Below are 25,653 nucleotides of genomic sequence, written 5' to 3'. Positions count from 1 at the left end.
AACGGAGCGTAATAAGGAAATGCTGACCTGTACATGGGGACGGTCACGGTTCGCTCGTAGTAATTCCAAGTCGAATGCAAATCGGTTCGAGTGAGGTTTGTGGCATAGAACCTCCACGCAGCCTGCGAAGGGAAGAATTATTATTATTATTATTATTATTAGAATTTATATACTGCCCTATACCTGGGAGTCTCAGGGCGGTTCACAGAATAAAATCAAGATATAAAACCACAAAATACCTAATAAAACAGCAACTCAATTCCCACGCCCTCAAAAAAAAACACATTTTAAAAGGGCATAGGATGTAAATTGGATCAACCAAAGGCCTGGTTAAAGAAGAACGTTTTTGCATGGCGCCTAAAGGTGTACAATGAAGGCACCAGGTGAACTTCCCTGGGGAGAGCATTCCACAGATGGGGAGCCACTGCAGAGAAGGCCCCGTTCTCGTGTTGCTACCCTCCGGACCTCTCATGGAGGAGGCACACGAAGGAGGGCCTCGGAAGATCAGGGCCTGGGTAGGTTCATATGGAAAGAGGCAGTCCTTGAGGATGCAGGTGTAATGTAAAGAAGAAGAAGAAGAAGAGTTTGGATTTGATATCCCGCTTTATCACTACCCGAAGGAGTCTCAAAGCGGCTAACATTCTCCTTTCCCTTCCTCCCCCACAACAAACACTCTGTGAGGAGAGTGAGGCTGAGAGACTTCAGAGAAGTGTGACTAGCCCAAGGTCACCCAGCAGCTGCATGTGGAAGAGCAGGGAAGCGAATCCGGTTCACCAGATTACGAGTCTACCGCTCTTAACCACTACACCACACTGGGTGTGGAAGCAAGGAGAGAGAGATCTGGTTGCTGAAATCTATCATTTACACCAGGCCTGGGGAGCTGGGGAGACTTTGGGCGCTTTTGGACTACAATTCCCATCTGCCCCAGCCAGTAAGGTTGGTGTTCAGGGATACCAGGAGCTGAACAGCACCTGGAAGGCCACTGAATCCCCATCCTTAAAGAGGACAGGAAGACCATCTCAGGTGTTTCTTCAGCGTATCAGTTATCTTGAAGCTCAGCAAGGGGGAGAGTTAGTATCATTCCCCCTGCAGGTGAAAAACCATATGGAGAGGGGGAGAGATTCCAGTCAGAAAAACAGCCTATGGAGGAATTGATTAGGCAAGCACACACATTCTCTCTCTCTCTCTCTCTCTCTCTCTCTCTCTCTCTCTCTCTCCACACAGACCCCTCAGATGTGATGCTCCTCACAGCTTGAGGTGTTTACTTCATGCAGCGTCTACTTTGGCCTCATATGCCCTGCATAGATCCATATTCTTCCTCTCTCACACTCTGAAGAGCTGTGCCAGGGAATAAGGAACAGTTCCCCACCAGTGCCGCTGGGTGATTTATGCAGCAATTTCCAGTCCCTCTCCCTCCCTCTCCCCACACCAAGATTTCAGTTCTCCTTATGAAGGGGGATGGGGAGAATGTGATCTTAAGTTGGATTTTTTAAAAAAGAGAAGACAAAAATGTACTCTTGTCTTTATGCACACAGGAATCTGTTTTGGGAACAGCAGCAAAAACCTGCACCCCATTTCCAGCGCCAAAGCCGTGCGAATTCAGGCCACAGGAAAGATGAGTTTGCCCATGTAATTAATTAAGCTTTTCTGCTTCGTCCTTCTTCCCTCCCCACTGTTGCCCAGCTTAAGACTAGCTGACAAAGCTAGCTTCCTTCTGGTGGGGGGTCATGCTCAAACGATGCTCAGCTGAAGATGACAAGCATCAACAGAAGTATAGCGTCCAGATCAAGGGCAGCAACAGTACTGCCAAAGTCAAACCACACCTGGAATACTATGTCCAGCTCTGGGCGCCACAATTTAAAAGGACTATTGACAAGCTGAGATGTGTGCAGAGGAGGGCGGCCTTGGAGGGCAGCCAAGGGTCTGGAAACCAAGCCTTATGAGGAATGGTTGAAGGAGTTGAGAATGTTTAGCCTGCAAAAGAGGAAACTGAGAGGAGATATGATAGCCATCTTCAAATATCTCAAGGGCTGTCGCATGGAAGATGGAGGAAGCTCGTTTCCTTCTGCTCCAGAAGGTAGGACCCAAACCAATAGCTTCAAGTTACATGAAAGGAGATTTTGACTAAACATAGGGGGAACCTGACAAACCTAGACAGCATCTTAAAAAGCAGAGACATCACCTTGCCAACAAAGGTCCGTATAGTTAAAGTTATGGTTTTCCCAGTAGTGATGTATGGAAGTGAGAGCTGGACCATAAAGAAGGCTGATTGCCGAAGAATTGATGCTTTTAGCAGAATTCAAGACCAGGGAGAAGAGTCGGTGGAAGAAGATTGGAAAAAATTTAAAGTATACTTACAGAAACATTGTAAAATTAATGAGTGTTAGAAGGATGCGGGAATGAATTAACATGGTTTTAGTAGAAATGCAACAAAGAATTAAGTAAAAGTGGATTGATATTGGGTTAAATTGAAAAAATTTAAGGTTAGATCGTTAAAACTATAGAATCAAAATTGAGAAAGATGGGAAGAACTTGCTGAAATAGTGAATTGAACTAGAATACAAAAAAAGGGAGGTGTGAGGAGGTCGATGAAATAAGTTAAGGAAAGGTAAAGATATGGAATATTGGATGTGTTTTTTAGTTTCTTTTTTTTCCTTTTTTTGCTGTATTATTGTATGCTTTTTATATGTTTTATGTGTTTTGTTATTGTTTTTTTCTACTTCATTGTTATTTCTTTTTTTTCTTCTGTAATTCTTAAACTTTTAATAAATATCATTTAAAAAAAAAAAAGAATTGATGCTTTTGAATTCTGGTGCTGGAGGAGACTCTTGAGAGTCCCATGGACTGCAAGAAGATCAAACCGATCCATTCTGAAGGAAATCAGCCCTGAGTGCTCACTGGAAGGACAGATCCTGAAGCTGAGGCTCCAAGACTGAGGCCACCTCATGAGAAGAGAAGACTCCCTGGAAAAGACCCTGATGTTGGGAAAGATGGAGGGCACAAGGAGAAGGGGACGACAGAGGACGAGATGGTTGGACAGTGTTCTCGAAGCTACCAGCATGAGTTTGACCAAACTGCGGGAGGCAGTGGAAGACAGGAGTGCCTGGTGTGCTCTGGTCCAGGGGGTCACGAAGAGTTGGACATGACTAAATGACTAAACAACAACAACAACAACAGGAAGAACTTACTGACAGTAAGAGCTGTTTGACAGTGGAACGGTCTCCCTTGGGAGGTGGGGGACTCTCCTTCCATGGATGTTTTTAAGCATAGGCTGGGTGGCTAGCTGAGATTCCTGCATTGCAGGGGGTTGAACCAGATATCTCTTGAGGTCCCTTCCAGCTCTAGAATTCTCTTAACCTTGGCAGTGCACAGCTTTCCAAATACTCTCTGTTTCCACCATGATGGGCTGTTCCAAAAATGTTATCCTTCCGAAGCTCCTTCGGTGATTCTTAGGAGCATAAGGTGCTGCCACAGACTGAGTCACACAATTACTCCCTCAACTTTTGTCTTTTCTCCAGTGACTATCAGTGGCTCTGCAGTTCTCTCCCAGCCCCACCTGGAGGCGCCAGGAATTAAACCCAGAACCTTTTGCCCCTGAGATTATGGCCTTTCCCAACACTGTTTGATTGACATAGCTTTTCTCCTCCTACCTAAGCACTGCACCCAGGGGCAGCTGATGCCCACCAGGACCAATAGGATGGAAAGCAGAGAGGCCAATGGTAGGCAGAGCCAGACAGAGCCAACAACAGGCAGAGATGACTAATTCTAGAAGTTACATCAGTAATGATACGCTGGGTAAGAGATTTGGGTTATAATATACAGTTTTCTTCATGGGAAAAGTTATGAAAAGAGGATTTGAAGTTTACAGCCTGCTGTTCATTGAAAGAAAATTATATGAAAATGATGCACCGTTGGTATTTGACACCTAGTAAAATTGTGAAAATGTATAGAACCAGTTCAAATGTGTGCTGGAAATGTAAAAGGATATGTAAAAGGATATGTTTCATCATGTGGGGTGGGTTTCTAGGAAATGATATATAATGAGTTGAAAAAAATGTTTATGATAACTTTTGTTTAAAAAAACAGAGGCTTTTTTGCTAGGCATTATAGGTGCGGAACTACCAAAATAAAACAAAAGACTGTTTATGTATGCAACGACAGCAGCAAGAATGCGTCTTGCCCAGAGACGGAAAGAAGAAGAAGTACCGACTAGAGACAAGTGGCAGACCAAGCTGATGGAAGATGCAGAAATGGCAAGACTGACGGGAAAGATCAGAAATCAGGAAGACCAAGTATTTTTTAAAAGACTGGAATAGCTTTCTAACATAGTTGAGAGATCACTATAAACAGCTGAAATCATTGGCAGGAATACAATGACACTTGTAAAGGAGAATGGATTTTGGATACTATGATTATATAACAGATAAAGGTAAAGGTAAAGGGACCCCTGACCACTAGGACCAGTTGTTGCCGACTCTGGGGTTGTGGCGCTCATCTCGCCTTACTGGCCGAGGGAGCCAGTGTACAGCTTCCGGGTCATGTGGCCAGCATGACTAAGCTGCTTCTGGCGAACCAGAGCAGCGCACGGAAACGCCGTTTACCTTCCCACCGGAGCAGTACCTATTTATCTACTTGCACTTTGATGTGCTTTCGAACTGCTAGGTTGGAAGGAGCAGGGACCGAGCAATGGGAGCTTACCCCGTTGCGGGGATTCGAACCACCGACCTTCTGATCGGCAAGTCCTAGGCTCTGTGCTATTACCCACAGCACTACCCACATCCCTTATATAACAGATAAATTACAGTAAAAGATGCAGGAATAAAATCTTACAATAGGAACCCATGGAGGGAAGGAAGGAGCTCTCAAGGTTTGAAAGAACCCTTTTTTAAATGTGTGAAAATGTTATGTTTATGGTGTATAACTTTTGTGCAAAACTAATACACACACACATATATAAAAGATGATTAATTCTAGTTTTGCCTCCATCCTCTTCCCTACCGAGATCTGCAAGGGTAAAACTGAGGCTAAAGAGGGGGCTGACAGCCACGAGCTGATTGCACAATAAGAAGGCAAGCAGGCACTACCCCATTTGCCACAACAGACCAGCCACTACGGCTTGCACCCATTCCTCAGCTTGCAAGGCTCAAAGACTACGTTCCAAGCAAAAGGTTCACACTGATCAACTCTTTTTAAAGGCTAAATCTTTGCAAGAGAGATGCAGAGTGGCATAGCAGCAAGAGTTTTGGAGCTTAGCTGCCCTTGAATATCTCCCGCTCCCCCACCTGGCTGCCTCTTCCGCCTCGCAGGGTCAGCGCCAGGAGGCAAGGGGTAGCCCCATGGGAGTCGCCCCGAACTCGGAGAAAGGGTGGCATCTAAATGCAGTAATGAGTCTCGAGTGCCGAGAGGCCTGCAATTTCGCCTGATTGCAGATTCAGCATTTCCCTGGCACAGCCTTTGATATGTGTTGCTGCAGCGTATAAATAGAAGTTGGATTTATTTATTTTTAAACCCTGGAGTCCTGCACACAGCAATCAGGGGGGAATTATTAGCTGGCGTGCTGCGCCTAAGAAAAACAGATGGAACTCTGGGTTCTGGCTCAGAGTCTGGTGGGAATTGGTCCACCGGGGAGGAGCAAGTGCCTTGTGGCTATAGAGGAAGGAAGGAAGGAAGGAAAATAGTCCAACGCTGTAATTTTAGTCTCAAGAGGAAAGCCAGAGTAGAGGCAGGTGGAGCTAAGATACTATTGTTTTTCTTGCCCTTAGCTAAGCATCTGATGATGCCTGAAGTCCCCACATTAGTAGAAAACTATGAAGGCAATGAGACATGGGTGGCGCTGTGGGTTAAACCACAGAGCCTAGGATTTGCCGATCAGAAGGTCAGCAGTTCAAATCCCCGTGACGGGGTGAGCTCCCATTGCTTGGTCCCTGCTCCTGCCAACCTAGCAGTTCAAAAGCAAGTCTAAGTACAAGTAGATAAATAGGTACCACTCCGGCAGGAAGGTAAACGGCGTTTCCGTGTGCTGCTCTGGTTTGCCAGAAGCGGCTTAGTCATGCTGGCCACATGACCTGGAAGCTGTACGCCAGCTCCCTCAGCCAGTAAAGCGAGATGAGAGCCACAACCCCAGAGTCGGCCACGACTGGACCTAATGGTCAGGGGTCCCTTTACCTTTACCTTTATGAAGGCAATGTAACATGTGTAAAGATGCCCAGCACTCTTGGCTCTGTTGCATCAGAGTAATCTTGGCCAACTGGCATTTAGCAAGGTAAAGGTAAAAGGACGGTTAAGTCCAGTCGAAATCGACTATGGGGTTGCGGCGCTCATCTCTGCGGGTGGCGGGTGGGTAAAACCTCAGCGCCTAGGACTTGCCGATCGCATGGTCAGCGGTTCAAATCCCCACGGCGGGGTGAGCTCCCGTCGTTCGGTCCCAGCTCCTGCCCACCTAGCAGTTCGAAAGCACTCCTAAGTGCAAGTAGATAAATAGGTATCGCTTTATAGCGGGAAGGTAAACGGCGTTTCCGTGTGCTGCTCTGGTGCCGGTTCGCCAGAGCAGCTTCGTCACGCTGGCCACATGACCCGGAAGTGTCTGCGGAGAGTGCTGGCTCCCGGCCTCTAGAGTGAGATGAGTGCACAACCCTAGAGTCTGTCAAGACTGGCCCGTACGGGCAGGAGTACCTTTACCTTTACCTAATCTTGGCCAACTGGCATTTAGCAAGGTAAAGGTAAAAGGACGGTTAAGTCCAGTCGAAATCGACTATGGGGTTGCAGCGCTCATCTCTGCTTTCAGGCCGAGGGAGCTGGCATTGTCCACAGACAGCTTTTCTGGGTCATGTGGCCAGCATGACTAAATCGCTACTGGCACAACAGAACACCATGACGGAAACCAGAGCACACGGAAACGCCGTTTACCTTCCCGCCACAGTGGTACCTATTTATCTACTCACACTGGTGTGCTTTCAAACTGCTAGGTTGGCAGGAGCTGGGACAAAGCAACAGGAGCTCACGCCATTGAACGGATTCAAACTGCTGACCTTCCAATCAGCAAGCCCAAGAGGCTCGGTGGTTTAGACCACAGCGCCACCCTCATCCCCTCATTTTGCAAGACGCAAAGCCGAGTGTTCCCCCACAGAGAGCTGCCCTTGAAGACCACCCGGCTCAGAAAGTCTGCAAAGACCTGCTCATGGGACTTCATTTATTTGAAAATTTATATCCCACCCTTCTGTTGCTTATGTTCCACTCGGGGCAGCTGTCAATTAAAACCAACCGTAAAATACCATTTAATTTTTTTTGTTTAGCGTCAGGTTGAGGCTCACTTCTCTCTCACCTCTCCACACACACACCCCGCTTTTTGCACCCCATGGGCACAGATTGCAGACCCCGATCTTCCTGTTCCAGCCCCCTCCAAGTATCCACATTCCAATCTTCTCACCTGGATCAGGCCCGCTGCAGGGTTCCTCCTCTTCTCAAAGTGCTTTTGACGGTGCTGCTCTTGAACCTTCAGCGCAAATCCAGAACCTAGAATACCCTGGGAATAAAGAATAGCACTATTTCCAGTTAACATGGTCAATGGACTTATTGTCTAGCAGGGCAAGAAGCCTCGTATAAAATTTAAGATACTAACTGATGCTAAAGAAAGAGGTGGATTTGCCCTGCCAGACTTAAAACTTTATTATGAATCAGCTGCTTTTTGTTGGCTGAGAGAATGGATGCTTCTTGAAAACACAGATGTTTTGGATTTGGAAGGTTTCAATAATGTATTTGGTTGGCATGCATATTTGTGGTATGATAAGGTTAAAGCACACAAAGCGTTCAAAAACCATATTGTAAGAAAAGCACTGTTTAATGTCTGGATAAGATATAAGGATTTGTTAGAAAATAAAACCCCAAGATGGTTGTCACCAATGGAAGCAAAGGCTCAGAAAAAACTCAATATAGAGGCCAAATGGCCGAAGTATTGGGAAATTTTGGAACAAGAGGGTGACAGACTAAAACTGCAGAGTTTTGAAAAATTAAAAAACAGAGTACGAGATTGGCTCCATTATTATCAAATAATGGAGGCGTACAATTTGGATAAAAAAAAATGGCTTCCAGATGGAAAAATCAAAGTTGGAAACAGAATTGTTAGACCCTAAAGTTAAGAATTTGTCAAGAATGTATAACTTGCTGTTGAAATGGAATACTCAAAATGAAATGGTGAAATCTGCTATGATTAAATGGGCACAAGATGTTGGACATAATATTATGATGGCTGACTGGGAACAGTTATGGACCACTGGTATGAAGTTTACGGCATGCAATGTCTTAAAAGAGAATTTAATGAAAATGATTTATAGGTGGTACATAACACCAGTCAAGCTTGCAAAAATCTATCATTTGCCCAATAATAAATGTTGGAAATGTAATGAAACCGAAGGTACATTTTTTCACCTTTGGTGGACATGCCCAAAGATTAAGGCATTCTGGGAGATGATCTATAATGAAATGAAAAAGGTATATAAATATACCTTCCTGAAGAAACCAGAGGCCTTTCTCCTGGGCATGGTCGGCCAACTGGTGCCAAAGAAAGATAGAACTTTCTTTATGTACGCTACAACAGCAGCAAGAATACTCATTGCAAAGTATTGGAAGACACAAGACCTACCCACCAGGGAAGAATGGCAGATGAAGCTGATGGACTATATGGAACTGGCGAAAATGACTGGCAGAATTCGAGACCAGGGAGAAGAGTCGGTGGAAGAAGATTGGAAAAAATTTAAAGTATACTTACAGAAACATTGTAAAATTAATGAGTGTTAGAAGGATGCGGGAATGAAGTTACATGGTTTTGGTAGAAATACAACAAAGAATTAAGTAAAATTTGATTGATAATGGGTTAAATTGGAAAAATTTAAGGCTAGACCGTTAAGATAAACTAGAGAATAAAAATTGAGAAAGATGGTAAGAACTTGCTGAAATAGCGAATTGAACTAGAATACAAATAAAGGGAGGTGTGAGGAGGTCGATGAAACAAGTAAAGGAAAGGTAAAGACATGGAATACTGGATGTGTGTTTTAGTTTTCTTTTTTGTCTGTCTTTTTTGCTGTATTGATATGTTTTATATGTTTTGCTATTGTTCTTTTTCTTTTTTATTGTTATTTTCTTTTCTTCTTTTTTCTATAACTTTTAAACTTTTAATAAATATCATTTTTTAAAAAAATAATGGACTTATTCGTCTGCCTCTTATACCAGATTCCGGGGAGCGGGGGAGCATACTCCTTTAAGAATCACTAGTAGAAGGGACACATTATCTTCAAGTATCTAGAGAATAAGTGAAAAACACACAGAGGAGGACCTGAATCTATAGAGGCAACTAGGCCAGCAACAGATCATGTGATCGGGCAGCAGCAGTCAGGTCACCTGACGTGCCAACAGCTTCGTTGCTGCCGCTTACTTGAAAGGAGGGAGGTGGCAGTGGTCAGGGAAGGTTGGTGCAGTACAAGTACATCAGTCCTCGGGTTGAGCGTCCGTTACTCAGTTTGGGAGGCAGCACAGAAAGGGGGGGTTGTGGCCCCAAATATTTTTCCACTTGGCAAATTGGCACCTGCCACTTGGTTTTCGCCTACCTCATAGCAAATCGTCACAACTTTCTTGGTATTGGCGGTTAGGTATTGGTATTGTTCTGTAGATGGAAGAGGGGAGGTAGCGCCATCACCTGCCCCACATATTGAAGGGTAGTCCGATAAAGGATTCTGGGGGGCGTTGTCCTGTCCGAAGCCTAGGGAGGTGAGGGCCTAAGGCACGCCCCCGAGTGGTGACCCCGGGGGAGTTTCTAGTTGATGTGCATCAGCAGGACTCCACCTACTGGTGGTTAACCCTTCCCGGACTTCAAGCGGATGGGCTGAAGTTGGATATAGTCTGTTAGGACCAATGCCTAAGCCAATACCGCTCATCACCTGTAACCAATAAAGCTGTGGCCTTATTTAGCCCATTAACCTTAATAATTGTGTCAAGTGTCTTTATTTCCGGGGGGGGGGGCAGGAACTCGCCACACAAGTGCAGCCCTGAAGGATCCCGCCTCCCCTGTAACGTGATAAGGCTGCATTCTCAGATGAGACCTCCTGACGGGAATCAATGGCAGGCTTGTGGCGATCAGAAACAGTAGCACCAGATTGGCTCTGCGAGCACATCTGCACTTTGTCGACTTCTTAACCACATCACCCATCAGGAGGTCAGGGCAACAAGGAGGTCAGGTGCAACAGCATTTTCCCAACACATTGCTTACTACTGATCCATACTCCCTTCTCTTTTACCCTGGGAATAGGTGTCCCTGTGATCTACAAAAGTGATTTGAATTAAAAAACTAAATCCATGGCTGTATGACCTTCCATGTGGATGGAAAGTGTGGTGGAGCTGGGACCATGAGCCAGTGACATGTGCAGGGCAAGATCAGACTTCAGAAATATCGTCTGAACTGGACCCAACTGCTGATGATTCAGGAGAGCAATTCCAAGCTCAACAGCTCTGCAGCAACCTCAGGGGTATCTGTCCTTGTGAAACAGGGTGAAGAACCTCTTTGGCTCCACCAGGCTAGATCCAGGCCAGGTTAGGATTGGCCTCTCTGGCCAAAGGTGACATTGTTAGGACATCTCATGAATGGCAGGCAGGTTGTCCCGCCCACCTGTCAAAATCCATTGAATCAGTAGAACTGCTGAGCCGAGTATGGCTTAACTCCCACTCATCAGCTGATGATCAGGGACTAAATCGCTGGCTTGGTTCTCCACTCTTGATGTAGAACAATGAATCATACAGAGTGATGAAGGGGTAAAAAAAAGTCATTTCCCGCAACATCATGCCAATGCTACTTTCATCACTGAGCTTAATAAAAAATGCCTAGTGCCTACTTACAGCTGGAAGAGCGAAAAAGGAAACGCCAATCAGGGTGAAAGTTGCAGCAAGGAGGCGCCCATTCCAGGTTTGTGGATATTTGTCCCCGTAGCCAATGGTAGTCAGTGTAATCTGAGGAAAGGCAGATATCATCAATAGCGGCTCTTCAAGGGTAATGTTGGTTCGGTGTCTAATAGACTGCACACTTTTTCAAAAGAATAAAATATTTCCATATGAAATTTCACTCCCAATAATTCTTTCCTAAGAGAAATTAATATTGTATCGTCTGACTTTTTTAAAAAAATAATATTTTTATTTGCTTTTCTGTTATATCTTGCCATCAATACGTACTCTGTTACATTCATGCTTAAAACAAAAATAAAGGTGATAACCTAAATATAAAACATGAGCATATAATAATAATGGTAACATATCTACATTCCTCCAAATTGTTTAATTCCTGTATGTCTTTACTTTTACTTCCCTTCCACTCTTTCCATGATTTCCTTTATAACTGCATTTTCTTATTCTTCTACATTATTCTCATTACCTTACATACTGTAATATAGGCTTCTTTCCATGTTTCTGGGATTTTATCTGTTTTTAAAAATCTCATTCATCACATCTTTCAATGGGTTTACCAATTGTTCACTTAATATATTTATATCTTCTGACTTTTTTAAAACTAAGAACCTAATGCTAAATTTGTGCTAGTCTACATCCATAAGCATTCATTCATAAGTGGGAATGCCGTTTGGACAAAAAAAATAAAAATATTGGGGCAAACACAGGATTTTTGGCAAAATAATCTTAATTGGGAAAATGGTGTCCTCTGATTTATTTCGCTGTGTTCATCACCGGTCGGCAAGGGGAGAATGAAACTATCACCAAATGAGAAAAGTATCATCAGTTACAAAAATAACCTGCCGCATCTGGACTAGAACCTTTCTCCCTAGTGATACACTTGTTTTGTGTGTGTTGTGGTTGCTTATCTTCAAAAATATTCCAACAAATGAAGGTTCCTAATCCCCACCACATGTTGCAAGCTGAAATGGTGCAGCCCAGGTAAATCCACTGCATGACTAATCCAATTATCTGTTTCGGCGACTGAGCATTTTAACCACTTGTTTAACTCTCTCTTTTTCCTTCCTGCAATTCTTCCAGGTGGTCATTTTCCTCTGTATCGAGGGGAAAGAGGAAAGAGCAGAATACATAATCAGGGGTGGGAAGGGGCTGACCTTTTGTCCATGGCAGCCTTTCCTCATCCTTATCTGCCCCTCACCTCACTTCTATTTTAGACTGTAGCCCCCTTGAGGGCAGGAACCCATCTAATTTTGCCTGTGCAGTGGAGATTTGAACCCTGGTCTCCCAGGTCCTATTTTGGCACCCGATTCGCTGCACCACACTTGCTCTCAGTTGCACTGATTATCACACACACACACGAAAGAAACCTGAGAAGGCCATGTGGGATGTGAAACACAAGCAGTCAAGTACAACATCACTAGAGTGAAGGGGAGGAATGTTTGTCCAGCCAGCAGGTAAACTTCCTGTTTCTTTCTGGGCTGGAACAGACTTCCTCTGCATGTGACTAGAGGTGGGCATGGCCTCACCTGTGCAGGTAAGGACAAAAGCAGAGGGCAGGGCAGCCATCTCTCTCTCTTACACTACATGCATCGAAGAAGCAACATCTGCTTAGCCAAAGATGCTCTTTTGGCTTCCAGCCAAGAGAGGACAAAGGGACTGTCTCCTTATGAGATAGTTTCCAGGTGTATGTTACTTTTCTAAGCTAAATCTGCCTTCTGGGATCCGATTGTGAACAGAATGTGAGTAAACTCTTTATATACTTTTATAGAAGACTGTGTCATATCTTATCTTATATGAGGGAATAAAGGGAAAATACCAGAACAGTTATTATAGAGGCTTTAGCGAGCCTGAGCAAACGCATCCGCCGAGTTTAAAAAGGGGACTGTTACTCTGCTAAATTGTGAACTGATTAATACAAGTTGGAAAGGCTATAATCAGACAATATATCCTCTCCTGCACAGTGGCGTAGCGTGGGGGGTGCCAAGGGTGCCGGCCGCACCGGGCGCAACATTGGGGGGGGCGCGAGTCCAGAGGGAAGGGACAAGTTCCTTCCTCCGCCGGGCTCCCCGCCGCTACCGCCAGCCTTACGCCCTAGCGCGTGCGCGCTCCCCGCCGCCGCTGCGACTGCGCTCCACTCACTGCTCGCAGGAGGAGCAGCCGCTGCAGCAGCGCCGACGCTGCCACCGACGCCTGGCCGGGCACAGGCAGCCTCCGCACCCCGCCGCCGCCGCCATCCCCTCGGCCCAGCCACAGGCGGCGGCTGCTTCTGCTGACTGGGAGGGAGGAGAGCTCCGAGGGGCCTCGCCGCGCCTTGCGCTCCCCAAAACCCTCCGAGAGGAAGCCAGCGGGCGGGCGAGGGTCTCCCGGCAGAAGGGGGCGCCGCTGGCTCCGGCTCTCAGCGCAAGTCTCAACCGCGGGGGGGGGCGAGGACGGAGCACGGCTGGAAGCCCCCGGACCCGGCCGGGAGGAGGAGAGGCGCTCGCCAAGCCCGGATCTGGAGCTCCACCTACAGCCCAAGGAGAGGAGGGGGCGGGGAGGCGCCTGAGGGGAGGGGGCTTTGGCTGCCTCGGCCCGCGGGGGCTCCGCAAATAATAAATTTAATAAATTCCTGCTGAGCCTTTGGGGGGGGTCCTTGGCTCCTTCGCTCGCCCCCAGCCCCAGTGGCGTAGCGTGGGGGGGTGCAGGGGGGCCGGGCGCAACACCTGGGGGGGGCGCTCGCACTCGAGTGCTAAAATCCACGGGTTAGGGGGCGCAAATTACTTGCCTTGCCCCGGGTGCTGACAACCCACGCTACGCCACTGCTCCTGCATCCCTGGACATTCCCACAGGCCACCCTCTTGATACCTGGAGAGGAAGTGGGCATGGTTTCTAGCCAGTGAAGATGAGGATATGGGTTTGAAAAATCATAGAATCATAGAGTTGGAAGGGACCCTGAGGATCATCAAGTCTGTTATAAGAAGCTTAAGAAATATAGAGTAAATATTCATAAATGCACACATATCTAAATATATGAACCATGTGTCTGAAATAGTATGGGAGAGCAATCCTGAAGCCATTTTGACTCTCCCAATGACCTCAAATATTCCTCTGCAGTAAGGGAGGCAAATGGGGAAAGCCTTCCCATTGTCCTTTTGCTTGCAAATCATGTCCTAAGGGCGTATTTGTTTATGAATTGGGTGAGCCTGTGACCTGGATTCAGGAATTAAAGTATTTACCATCACAAAAGAATGGCCAGGCCGCCCAGGTAAAGCAATCAGTGACCATTATCAGGTATCCTAGCAGACAGGATTTCTGTTGTAGACCGCCTCCTTCTGTGATGTATGTATGATGTTTAGGGGGCTGGTCTTGGGCTACAGGGTGGGCAATTTCAAAAGTCTATATAAGGGCTTGCGCACCATTGTTCAGGGTTCTCCTTCCTCCTGCATGTGGTGAGTGGGGACCCTGCTGCAACACTGACAAACTGGAACGTGTCCAGAGGAGGGCAACCAAAATGGTCAAAGGCCTGGAAACGATGCCTTATAAGGAACGGCTAAGGGAGCTGGGCATGTTTAGCCTGGAGAAGAGGAGGTTAAGGGGTGATATGATAGCCATGTTCAAATATATAAAAGGATGTCACATAGAGGAGGGAGAAAGGTTGTTTTCTGCTGCTCCAGAGAAGCGGACACGGAGCAATGGATCCAAACTACAAGAAAGAAGATTCCACCTAAACATTAGGAAGAACTTCCTGACAGTAAGAGCTGTTCGACAGTGGAATTTGCTGCCAAGGAGTGTGGTGGAGTCTCCTTCTTTGGAGGTCTTTAAGCAGAGGCTTGACAACCATATGTCAGGAGTGCTCTGATGGTCTTTCCTGCTTGGCAGGGGGTTGGACTCGATGGCCCTTGTGGTCTCTTCCAACTCTATGATTCTATGATTCTATGATTCTAGTTTATTTCCTTTAATAAAAATCAGGCTTAATTAGCAACTTTGCTTCTCAATATACACTGTTGCTGTTTGTTGTTGTTGTTGTTTAGTCGTTTAGTCGTCTCCGACTCTTCGTGACCCCATGACTCCTGTCTTCCACTGCCTCCCGCAGCTTGGTCAAACTCATGCTGGTAGCTTCGAGAACACTGTCCAACCATCTCGTCCTCTGTTGTCCCCTTCTCCTTGTGCCCTCCATCTTTCCCAACGTCAGGGTCTTTTCCGGGAAGACTTCTCTTCTCATCAGGTGGCCAAAGTATGGGAGCCTCAGCTTCAGGATCTGTCCTTCCAGTGAGCACTCAGGGCTGATTTCCTTCAGAATGGATAGGTTTGATCTTCTTGCAGTCCATGGGACTCTCAAGAGTCTCCTCCAGCACCATAATTCAAAAGCATCAATTCTTCGGCGATCAGCCTTCTTTATGGTCCAGCTCTCACTTCCATACATCACTACTGGGAAAACCAATATACACTGTTTGGCCTCTGTTATTTCCTTCTACCAATAGGGAACCCTCAAGGACTCTATGCGGGCTCCGGAATACCCCATAAGGGAAAGGGAGCAGTTTTTTTCTTCTAACAAGTCCAACTGTCTGCAATGCAGAAATTTGCAGTTGTCCCATACAGAAATCGGACCTGCAATCTCAGCGTTCTCAGCACTGTGCTCTAACCAAGTGAGCTACCCAGTACAGAGGAAAGGCGATTCCAGAATGGCTGAAAGTTAATCAGGAATCCTTTCACCCCACCAAACGTTATCCGACCGCCATGCACTCCAAGTCTATCCAGTGTGAATCTCTCCAGCACTTCCTGCTGACCTGCTTCCCATTTTAAACAGCTCATTAGCCAGAAGTAACAAATTAATGGCTGCTTCACACCCCCTCATTAAAAGCTCAGATTTGCTCCCTTTCTTCCTAGTATTGCAGCCCTAAAATAGGAGCTAGGGGAAGTGGGGAGAGGATTCAAGGATACGGCTAGGGAGGTTGGGTGTTTACTGCAAGGCCAAAACTGCCAAAGCGCCTACCCTTCTCGCAAGGCAATTAGCATTTTGCTAATCAATGCAGATCAGCTCTTTTTCAAGCTGGCAAAGGACCCCTAGGCTTGGGGCAAATGGCTTTTGAAATATACTCAGAGTCGCAAAGTGATTTCATGCTCTTTATTCAGCTCATAGTGGTGAGGAGGAATGAATGAATGTCCCCTCACAGTATCTGCTTTATATACATTATTTACACAATGGGCTGCACATGATTGGCTAATTCTGGAATTCTACTGTAAGCCAATCAGGTTGTGGATTCACTTCTATCTGGAGCAGGATTGGGTGGTTCCTGCCAACCAATCATACTGCTGCATTGTTCTAGGACCAATCAGACTGCTGCCTTTTGGATCCTATTGTTCTAGGACCAATCAGACTGCTACAGTTTGGATCCTATTCAACTCAGTACATAACACCCCTCCCCTCTAAGTTCCAGTCCTGCCCGGGAGGTCGCATTCATAGTCCTCAAGGTATGCCGGCGGCCTACGTGTGCGTTGTGGCCTGGGGTGTTCCCTGGTCCGGGCTCCGGGTTCTGGCTCGTGTTCCAAGGATGCTGGCTGTGATGCGGCTGTTTGGTCTGGTGCAACCGGCTCGCTCAGTCGTGGTTCTGGTTCCGGTGTCCTTTCGGCCTCACGGGTCCTCTCTGTATTTACTGATTCTGCCTCTCCTGCTGGCCCCTCCTGCTCTCTGGGCCTCACTGCCCCGCTGTTCCCTTGGGACTCCTCTGACCTGTCCTCCTCCTGGTTTTCTCCCGGGAATCGTCGCCGTATCTGGTCGCAGTGGCGGCGCCAGCATTGCCCCCCATCCGTTAGCACCTCGTACGACACGGGGCCAGTGACCCTGGTGATTGTGGCGGGTACCCATGCTGGGCCTGCCCCAAAATTCTTTGCGTACACTGGGTCCTGGGCCTCGAAGGTCCGGGGGTTCCTGCCTTCCCCCACCACTACCTCATCCTGAGCTCTATCGGGGTGAAGGCGGTCCAATCTGATTGCAAGGCGCCGACCCATTAGTAGCTCAGCGGGGCTCCGGCCAGTCGTTGAGCTGGGGGTGCTGTGCTGTGCTAGAAGGAATGTGGCAAGGCGGTACTCCCAGTCCCCTTGCGTCATGCGGCGAAGGGTGTCCTTGGTGGTCCGCACCATGCGTTCTGCTTGGCCATTGGTGGCAGGGTGGAACGGCGCCGAACGGACGTGGCGGATGGCGTTCTGCGCTGTGAAGGTTTGGAATTCTCCTGACGTAAATGCAGTCCCGTTGTCTGAGACGAGAGTGTCAGGGAGCCCGTGGGTTGCAAACAGCCTGCGTAGTACCCGGATGGCTGCGGACGTGGAAGTGGACGGTACCAGTGCGACTTCCAGCCATTTGGTGTAGGAGTCCACCACTATGAAGAATGTTTTCCCCTGAAAGGGGCCAGCGAAATCCACATGCAGGCGTGACCATGGTGCTCGGGCGGACTCCCAGGACTGGACTGGGGCCCTTGGGGGATCTGGGCGGGATTCTTGGCAGGCCTGGCAGTGTTTGACCCAGGCCTCTATCTCTCCATCGATCCCCGGCCACCACACATAACTCCTGGCAAGGGCCTTCATTCTTACTACCCCTGGATGTGTCTCGTGTAGGGCTGTGAGGACCCTTTTGCGGAGGGGCTGGGGAACAACGACTCTGCTTCCCCATAACAGGCACCCCTTGTGGGCCGACAGTTCATGTTTGCGGGTTGTGTAGCCGGCGAATTCTGGCCCGGGGCTGCTGCTGGGCCATCCCCTCCACACCCAGTCCAGGACCCGGGAGATGACCCTATCTTTCTTGGAATGGTGTGCAACTTCTTGTGCCTGAATGGGGCGGTCGGGAAGCAGCTCCAGGCTCATAACCTCTTGTGCAGGTGCTGGGTCAGGGCCTGTTTCCGGTAGTGGTAGCCTGCTGAGGGCGTCCGCATGGCCCATCGCCTTCCCAGGTCGGTGAATCAGTGCATACTGGTAGCTGGCAAGGAAAATTGACCACCTGAGGACGCGAGGAGACAGCACTTGGGGGGTCTGCTTTTCGGGGGCAAACAAGCCAAGCAACGGCTTGTGGTCAGTCACCACGGTGAAGGGCCGCCCGTACAAGAAATCATGGAATTTTTTTACTCCCTTTACGATTGCCAGACCCTCCTTGTCGATTTGCGAGTAGTTCCGCTCGGTTGTGTTGAGTGTCTGGGAAAAGTACGCCACCGGTACCTCTCTTCCATCCGGGAGTTGGTGCCCCAGGACAGCTCCAATGCCATAGGGTGAGGCGTCGCATGCTAGCACCACCGGCAGCCTCTCGTCGAAGTGTGCCAAGACCGAGTTTGAGACAAGCAAGTCCTTGACTGCCTGGAATGCGGCCTCCTGGCGCTGGCCCCACACCCAAGGGGCCCGCTTGTCCAGGAGTCTGTGTAGGGGCTCCGCTACCGCCGCCTTGTGGGGAAGGAAGGAATGGTAAAAGTTCAATAGTCCCAAGAAGGCCTGAAGTTCAGTCTTGCTCTTGGGCGCTGGGGCATCACAAATGGCCCGTACCTTGTCCCCAGTCGGGTGGACCCCTTCTGCGTCCACCATAAATCCCAGAAAGTCCACCTGAGGCACTCCTAGTAGACATTTTTCCCGCTTCACCTTGAGACCCGCCGTCTGGAAACGGTGCAGAACGGTGCGGAGGCGGTCCTCAAACTCCTCTGGTGTGGGGCCGGCAATCAACACATCATCGAAGAAGGGGGTGACGCCAGGAATCCCTTTAAGGAGAGAGTCCATTATATTCTGGAATATGCCTGGTGCCACGCTGACACCGAATTGCAGCCGCTTTACCCTGAACGCTCCTCTGTGCGTCACAATCGTCTGTGCCTCTGCTGTGGCCTCATCTACTGGCAGCTGTTGATATGCTTGGGCCAAGTCCAGCTTGCCAAAAATTTTCGACCCAGCCAGGGTGGCAAGGACATGGCTGACCACTGGCACTGGGTATGCGTGGGCCGTGAGGGCCTTGTTTATGGTACATTTGTAGTCTGCGCAGATGCGGACCGAACCATTAGGCTTGACGGGTGTGACGATTGGGGTTTCCCAGGGAGCATTAGGCACCGGCTCCAGCACTCCTTGCTCTACGAGTCGGTCCAATTCCTCGTCTATACGGGGTTTCAAGGCGAACGGGACCCGGCGGGCCTTGAGCCTGACCGGTCGTACTGCGGGGTCAAGCTGTAGCGCAATGGGGGGGCCCGTATACTGTCCCAATTTCCCATCGAAAACCCCTGGAAATTCCTTGCATATGGCGTCCACGTCCACTTGTAAGCTAGTGTGGTTCACCCCGGTGACAGCTAGCCCCAGTGGTCCAAACCATGCCAATCCCAGTAAGCTAATGTAGGGGCCCTTGACCACAAGCAAGTCCAGTTGCCGCGTCCGCCCTCGGTATTGCACCCTGAAGGTCCCCACCCCCATTGTGGGGACCTTACGTTTCTGGAAGTCCCGGAGGGTGAATGGGGCCGGCCTGAGTTTGGGACCCCCAGTGGGACACAGTTTCCTTAAGGTCCTTGCCGAGATTATGGATAGAGTTGAACCCGTGTCAAGCTCCATGCGGCATGGGGCCCCCTCTATCTGTACCTCTACATAAATTTTCTCTACGTTGGGGTGGGGCAACTGGTATACCTGGAAGTCCGTGAGCTCCGTCGAGTTGCCTTGGTGCGTTGGGCCCCGGGACCTGGGGCTCTTGGATTGGTCATCTGATGCCTGGTGTCGGGTGGGCCGAGCCCGACACACCCGGGCGATGTGTCCCGATTTTCTGCACTGCCTGCACTCTGCGTTGCGGAAACGGCAGGTCCTCCTCTCGTGACTCTCCCCGCAGCTTGCGCAGTTCCCTCCTTCTCGTCGAGGCAGCTGTGGTCTGTGCGCTGCTTGAGTGCGCTGCTGTACTCGGTGCACCTCCTCCCTGTCGGATCCTGAGTCGTCGGTGAGGTCTTCATGGTGGACCCTCGGTTGGGATGGCAGGCTCGGCCGTGCCTCTTGGGTCGACCTCTCGGCAGCTTCTGTTGCCAGGGCCTCCTCCAGAGCGACCTGGAACGTTAGGTCCTTCTTAGCGTAGAGGCGTCGTTGCAGCTTCTCATCCTTCAGGCCACCGACGAGGCGGTCACGAAGCATGTTCTCCAGCTCTGAGAAGTTGCAGAACCGGGCGGCTTGGCGGAGAGAGGTCACAAACCCAGTTATGGTTTCCCCAGGGGCTTGCCGCTTTGCGTAGAAGGCATTTCGACGAGCCACCACTGAGGGCTGCGGCGAAAAGTGCCCCTTCAGCTGTTCCATTATTGTTTTGTATGGAACAGTAGCGACGTCTTCAGGCGCAAGGAGAGCCCGGGCGATTTCAAACGTCTCCTCTCCGCAGACGCTGAAGAATATCGCCCTCTTCTTGGCGTCTTCTTCGTCGGTGACCCCTTTGGCTTCTAGGAGGAAGGTGAAACGGGAGGCGTACGCTTCCCAGTCTCCAGATGCTGGGTTGAATGGCGAGAAGCTGCTGTCGGTTGCCATTCTGAGTTCCTTGTGTCCCGGAGCTGAAGCCTGGATACACGGTGCGAGGCAGCGGTGCGGCAGTTGGCGGTGCTGCGGTGCTGTGTGTGGCAGTCAGCTCAGCGGGATCCCACCTTCGTCGCCAGTGAAATATACTCAGAGTCGCAAAGTGATTTCATGCTCTTTATTCAGCTCATAGTGGTGAGGAGGAATGAATGAATGTCCCCTCACAGTATCTGCTTTATATACATTATTTACACAATGGGCTGCACATGATTGGCTAATTCTGGAATTCTACTGTAAGCCAATCAGGTTGTGGATTCACTTCTATCTGGAGCAGGATTGGGTGGTTCCTGCCAACCAATCATACTGCTGCATTGTTCTAGGACCAATCAGACTGCTGCCTTTTGGATCCTATTGTTCTAGGACCAATCAGACTGCTACAGTTTGGATCCTATTCAACTCAGTACATAACAGCTTTGTTTTTTCTAGACAGCCATAGTTTGAAAAAAAATCGGCATGCAAGTTTTATTATTGACTCAGTAAATCACATATTTCTTTACTGACAATTGTGACAATTAATCTAATATCATTATTATTATTAACCCTAGTTTTTCTTTCATTTCTTTTTGCGTGAGCCCACCTGTTATTAAAACTCAATTTTGTAAAATGGGCAGGGGGAAGAGCAGCAGACAGGTGGAGCTGAGTGGGGAATCATTGCTCACCTGGCTTCCCAATATGGAGATTGCTGCCGGTAACCGAAAAGGTGAAGGTGTGAAGAGGACACTACAGTACGGGCACAGTAGCAGAAGCGTCAAAGTGGGTCTGCCACCGTGCCCACACTGAGCCAACCTCCCCACTTCCTCTTCATCTTGGTTACCAGGAGCGGCCTCTACAACAGGAAGCCAGTTCACCAACACTGGCTCAGCCAATGCAAAGCATCTAACATCAAAGAAAATAACAACAACAACAACAATAATAATAATAATTTACTTATACCCCACCCATTTTGCCGGATCTCCCCAGCCACTCTGGGCAGCTTCCAATCGAGTGTTAAAAACAATACAGCATTAAGTATTAAAAACTTCCCTAAACAGGGCTGCCTTCAGATGTCTTTTAAAGATAAGATAGCTGCTTATTTCCTTCACATCTGAAGTGAGGGCGTTCCACAGGGTGGGCGCCACTACCGAGAAGGCCCTCTGTCTGGTTCCCTGTAACCTCACTTCTCGCAATGAGGGAACCGCCAGAAGACCCTCGGCGCTGAATCTCAGTGTCTGGGCTGAACGATAGGGGTTCCGCAGGGCGGGCACCACCACCAAGAAGACCCTTTGCCTGGTTCCCTATAAATTTACTTCTGGCAGTGAGGGAACCTCCAGAAGGCCTTTGGTGCTGGACCTCAGAAATACTTCTCTTGCAGCAACACCACATTTTCCCAACACTCAAAATGCAGATTTGGGGAATGAGGAAATGTCAGTGCCGTGGTTACGTTTCTTCTTTTTTTTCTCCCACGTCACGCTTCAGTTGTAGAAATGCGTAGACTATAGGTACATTGTTGGCACCTACCAGATGGTGCCCATCAAATCCCTGGCGATGAGTAATGAAATATCCTCCTACAACATCCATGCCATTTTTAATACTATTTTTAACTTATTATAGGCCTGAGCCGTCTCCACACTGTGATGTTATAATACGAAATATAATACCCTTTCTAAAAGTCACAGGCAGCAGCATGACTACCCAACAACACACACACACAGAGAGAGAGAGAGAGACACACAAAACATCATTGCAAAAGACCTTTGGGATTTTCATTAAAGTCTACAGACTCCACTCCCCCTTGCTGCTTTGCATTCCACTTGCAAATCTTAGAGATCAGGCTGCTTTTTCCACCCCCTACGGCTCACTCCGTTGATGTAACAGACTAACTGATTCATTTTTCTTTCCAAACTTGGGAGCCGTTGGAATTTGATTCGTTCCTCCATCTGTGGCTTCCACGCAATTTGCAATGAAGGCCCAAACTCCTCACCTGAATGAGATCGAGAAAAACAGGGGAAACAAAAGGGCAACTGCATCTGCCAGAGAACCTCGCTAATTGCCACTTTGTTATTCTCTTAATCCGATAATCTGCGCACAGGAAGACAAAGGCAGAACAAAAGCACCATCTCGCCTTGCTTCTGTACAAAGCTCACAAGTATTCACGCTCTTCTAGCAGAGAGTCTTCATTAATTTTACAAAGCACACTCACGACTTCCGGGTTTGCAGTGTTTAGGTTCCAAGTTGTTTGAGTACTAAGGCATTTGAGAACCAAAGTACCACTGTATCGGCTATTGGCAAGCAGCCTGAAGGAGATGCACAGTTCACACCATTATCTCACACCAGGTTTGGCCCTCAAAAGAGTCTGAAAGTGCAAGCTGAAATCACAAGAGAAGGAGGAGCAGGAGCAGATATCCACATCATGGCAAGAAATTGACCTCAAGGGGATACTCACCAAGCCCCACCAGAGTGCATCTGCATAGGTGTCAAAGTGATCGTTTTCTCCCTTCTCAGCCAAGTACACCAGGAAGGAGGCTAGAATGAGGCAAAGGAAACCAATATACCAGGCAGTGATCAGCTCCTGCAACACAATGAAGAAGAAAGAATGGAACAGCACGTCTCAAATGCAACGGTTTTTCCGTAATGCACAGAGCAGCCTTTGCAAAACAGGTGCCTTCCAGATCTCTGAGACTGCAGCTCCCATGAGTCCTATTTGCAGCAGCAGAAATGTTTGCTCATTTTTTTAATGCTCTCGTGACGATCGTCAGCCACGGTTGATGGGAAAGCGGCACGCAACTTATTAAATCAAATCAGGCTATACAGCAAGGGCTGCTTGCCCAGGTCTCTGCTGCTCACCTTGCTGTGGGCATACACCACCGACCCGAGAAGCTTCCAAGTGCCTCCTCGGCGGTCCATTCGGATCATGCGCAGGATCTGCAGAAACCTCAAACTTCTGAGCGCAGAGGTGGCAAAGACATTCCCCTGGGACCCAGCAGCCAGCACAGCGATGGAAGCAATTAACACCATGATGTCTGTGTATGGATAAGCAAGGATGGAATAATAATAATAATAATTTAATAATAATAATTTATTATTTATACCCCGCCCATCTGGCTGAGTTTCCCCAGCCACTCTGGGCGGCTTCCAATCGAGTGTTAAAAACAATACAGCATTAAATATTAAAAACTTCCCTAAACAGGGCTGCCTTCAGATGTCTTTTTAAGATAAGATAGCTGCTTATTTCCTTCACATCTGAAGGGAGGGCGTTCCACAGGGCAGGCACCACTACCGAGAAGGCCCTCTGCCTGGTTCCCTGTAACCTCACTTCTCGCAATGAGGGAGCTGCCAGAAGGCCCTCGGTGCTGGACCTCAGTGTCCGGGCTGAACGATGAGGGTGGACACGCTCCTTCAGGTATACAGGACCGAGGCCGTTTAGGGCTTTAAAGGTCAGCACCAACACTCTGAATTATGCTCGGAAACGTACAGGGAGCCAGTGCAGATCTCTCAGGACCGGTGTTATGTGGTCCCAGCGGCCACTCCCAGTCACCAGTCTAGCTGCCGCATTCTGGATTAATTGCAGTTTCTGGGTCACCTTCAAAGGTTGCCCCACGTAGAGTGCATTGCAGTAGTCAAAGCGGGAGATAACTAGAGCATGCACCACTCTGGCAAGACAGTCCGCGGGCAGGTAGGGTCTCAGCCTGCATACCAGGTGGAAAGAGAAGAAAGGTTGTTTTTATTATTTGTATTTATATTTGTACAGTGGAACCTTGGTTCTTGAACTTAATCCATTCCGAAAGTCCGTTTGACTCCCAAAACGTTTGAAAACCAAGGCACAGCTTCCAATTGGCACAGGCGCCCCAGAAACAATAGCCGACAGCCGTTTCAGATGTTCGGCTTCTGAAAAAAATTGGAAAACTGGAACACTTACTTCCAGGTTTTCGGTATTTGGGAGCCGATTTGTTCATCAATTAAGCTGTTCTAGAACCAAGGTTCCGCTGTATTTGTGTACCTTCTCTTTGCAGAGTATAACATTTTCATTTAATCCAACTTTTTCTGCGCTTCCATGTCATTTTAAGCTTCCAGGTGCAGGTTATGGGCCAAACAAGTTACATTAAATGCTTCGTCCACATTTGGGGGTGTTTGGCCTCGTCTAGATGTATCACTAGACTACGGTTTAGTGTGTACATGTTTAGCCTCCTCCTGATGGGGAAATCTGTTATACAGTCAATTCATACAGTCGGGCTGGTGGGCATGGTTTGGTGGGAAACAGCCTCACTGGCCAAACTGGGACCCACGCTGGGCGAAATCTGGCCTGCAAAGCAGCGGTTCTCCATCCCTGCTCTATCCAGACAAGGAAGAAGCATTATCAGAATTCAAGGACCCATTTCAGGCAAGAAAAATCCATTTGGGGTGCAAAGCACTGTCAGTGAGAGGCGCAGCAATTCATCTCTGTGCATTGTTTTCCACGAGAACAAGTACTGAGGCTCTGCAATTATTACAACCTTCTGCAATTTTTTAAGCCTTCAAGTTGGCTAAGCCATGGGTAGGCAAACTAAGGCCCAGGGGCCAGATCTAATCCAATCGCCTTCTAAATCCAGCCCATGGACGGTCCGGGAAACAGCGTGTTTTTACATGAGTAGAATGTGTCCTTGTATTTAAAATGCATCTCTGGGTCATTTGTGGGGCACAGGAATTCATTCATAATTTTTTTCGGAAATATAGTCCAGCCCCCCACAAGGTCTGAGGGGCAGTGGACCGGCCCCCTGCTGAAAAAGTTTGCTGACCCCTGGGCTAGGCATTAGGCAAGCTGCTGTGGGCACCGACAGAAAGGATCCACAAGGCTTTCACAATCTATTACTCTTCAGATCAGAACTTTACAAACTGTGTGTCACGACATGTCAGTGTGTCAGCTGCATTCTGTAGGTGTGTCACGCGAAAGCTCTTATAAAAGGGTTGTTTAACCTATGGTTTGCTAGTAAAACTGAATTACGGTGTCACAAAATGATGCACGTCTAAAAAGTGTGTCGCCAACATGAAAAGTTTGGAAAGCTCTGCTTTAGAGACTCTTCTCCCAGCAGGCAGATCAAACAATTATTTGTGTTAAGTTGTGGGTGAACATATCAGACGACACAGCGATTCTTCAAAACAGCTCTTGTTTATTCACAGGCCAGAACAGAACTGAACTGAACTGATGGGTTCAGCCAACCTGCTTAT

General features: G+C 48.2%; 1 protein-coding gene across 11 annotated transcripts in view; it reads right to left on the bottom strand.

The window, feature by feature from the left end:
• The window catches only part of KCNQ2 (potassium voltage-gated channel subfamily Q member 2), a 142,485-nt gene that overhangs the window by 65,175 nt on the left and 51,657 nt on the right, over positions 1–25,653 (bottom strand). For all 11 annotated transcript variants that reach the window (XM_081011105.1, XM_081011104.1, XM_081011107.1 and 8 more), the window contains exons 4-8: positions 23,296–23,471; positions 22,895–23,020; positions 10,882–10,992; positions 7,427–7,522; positions 28–122 (exon numbers count right to left, since the gene is read on the bottom strand). In XM_081011105.1, the coding sequence (XP_080867231.1) occupies positions 28–122; positions 7,427–7,522; positions 10,882–10,992; positions 22,895–23,020; positions 23,296–23,471 (604 nt within the window). The remainder of the gene's footprint in view (positions 1–27; positions 123–7,426; positions 7,523–10,881; positions 10,993–22,894; positions 23,021–23,295; positions 23,472–25,653) is intronic.

Source organism: Podarcis pityusensis (genome assembly GCF_964106645.2).
Source record: "Podarcis pityusensis genome assembly, chromosome: 6".
NCBI classification, from domain to species: domain Eukaryota; kingdom Metazoa; phylum Chordata; class Lepidosauria; order Squamata; family Lacertidae; genus Podarcis; species Podarcis pityusensis.
Note: the sequence above shows the minus strand (reverse complement) of the source record. Positions and strands in the feature narration are given on the sequence as shown.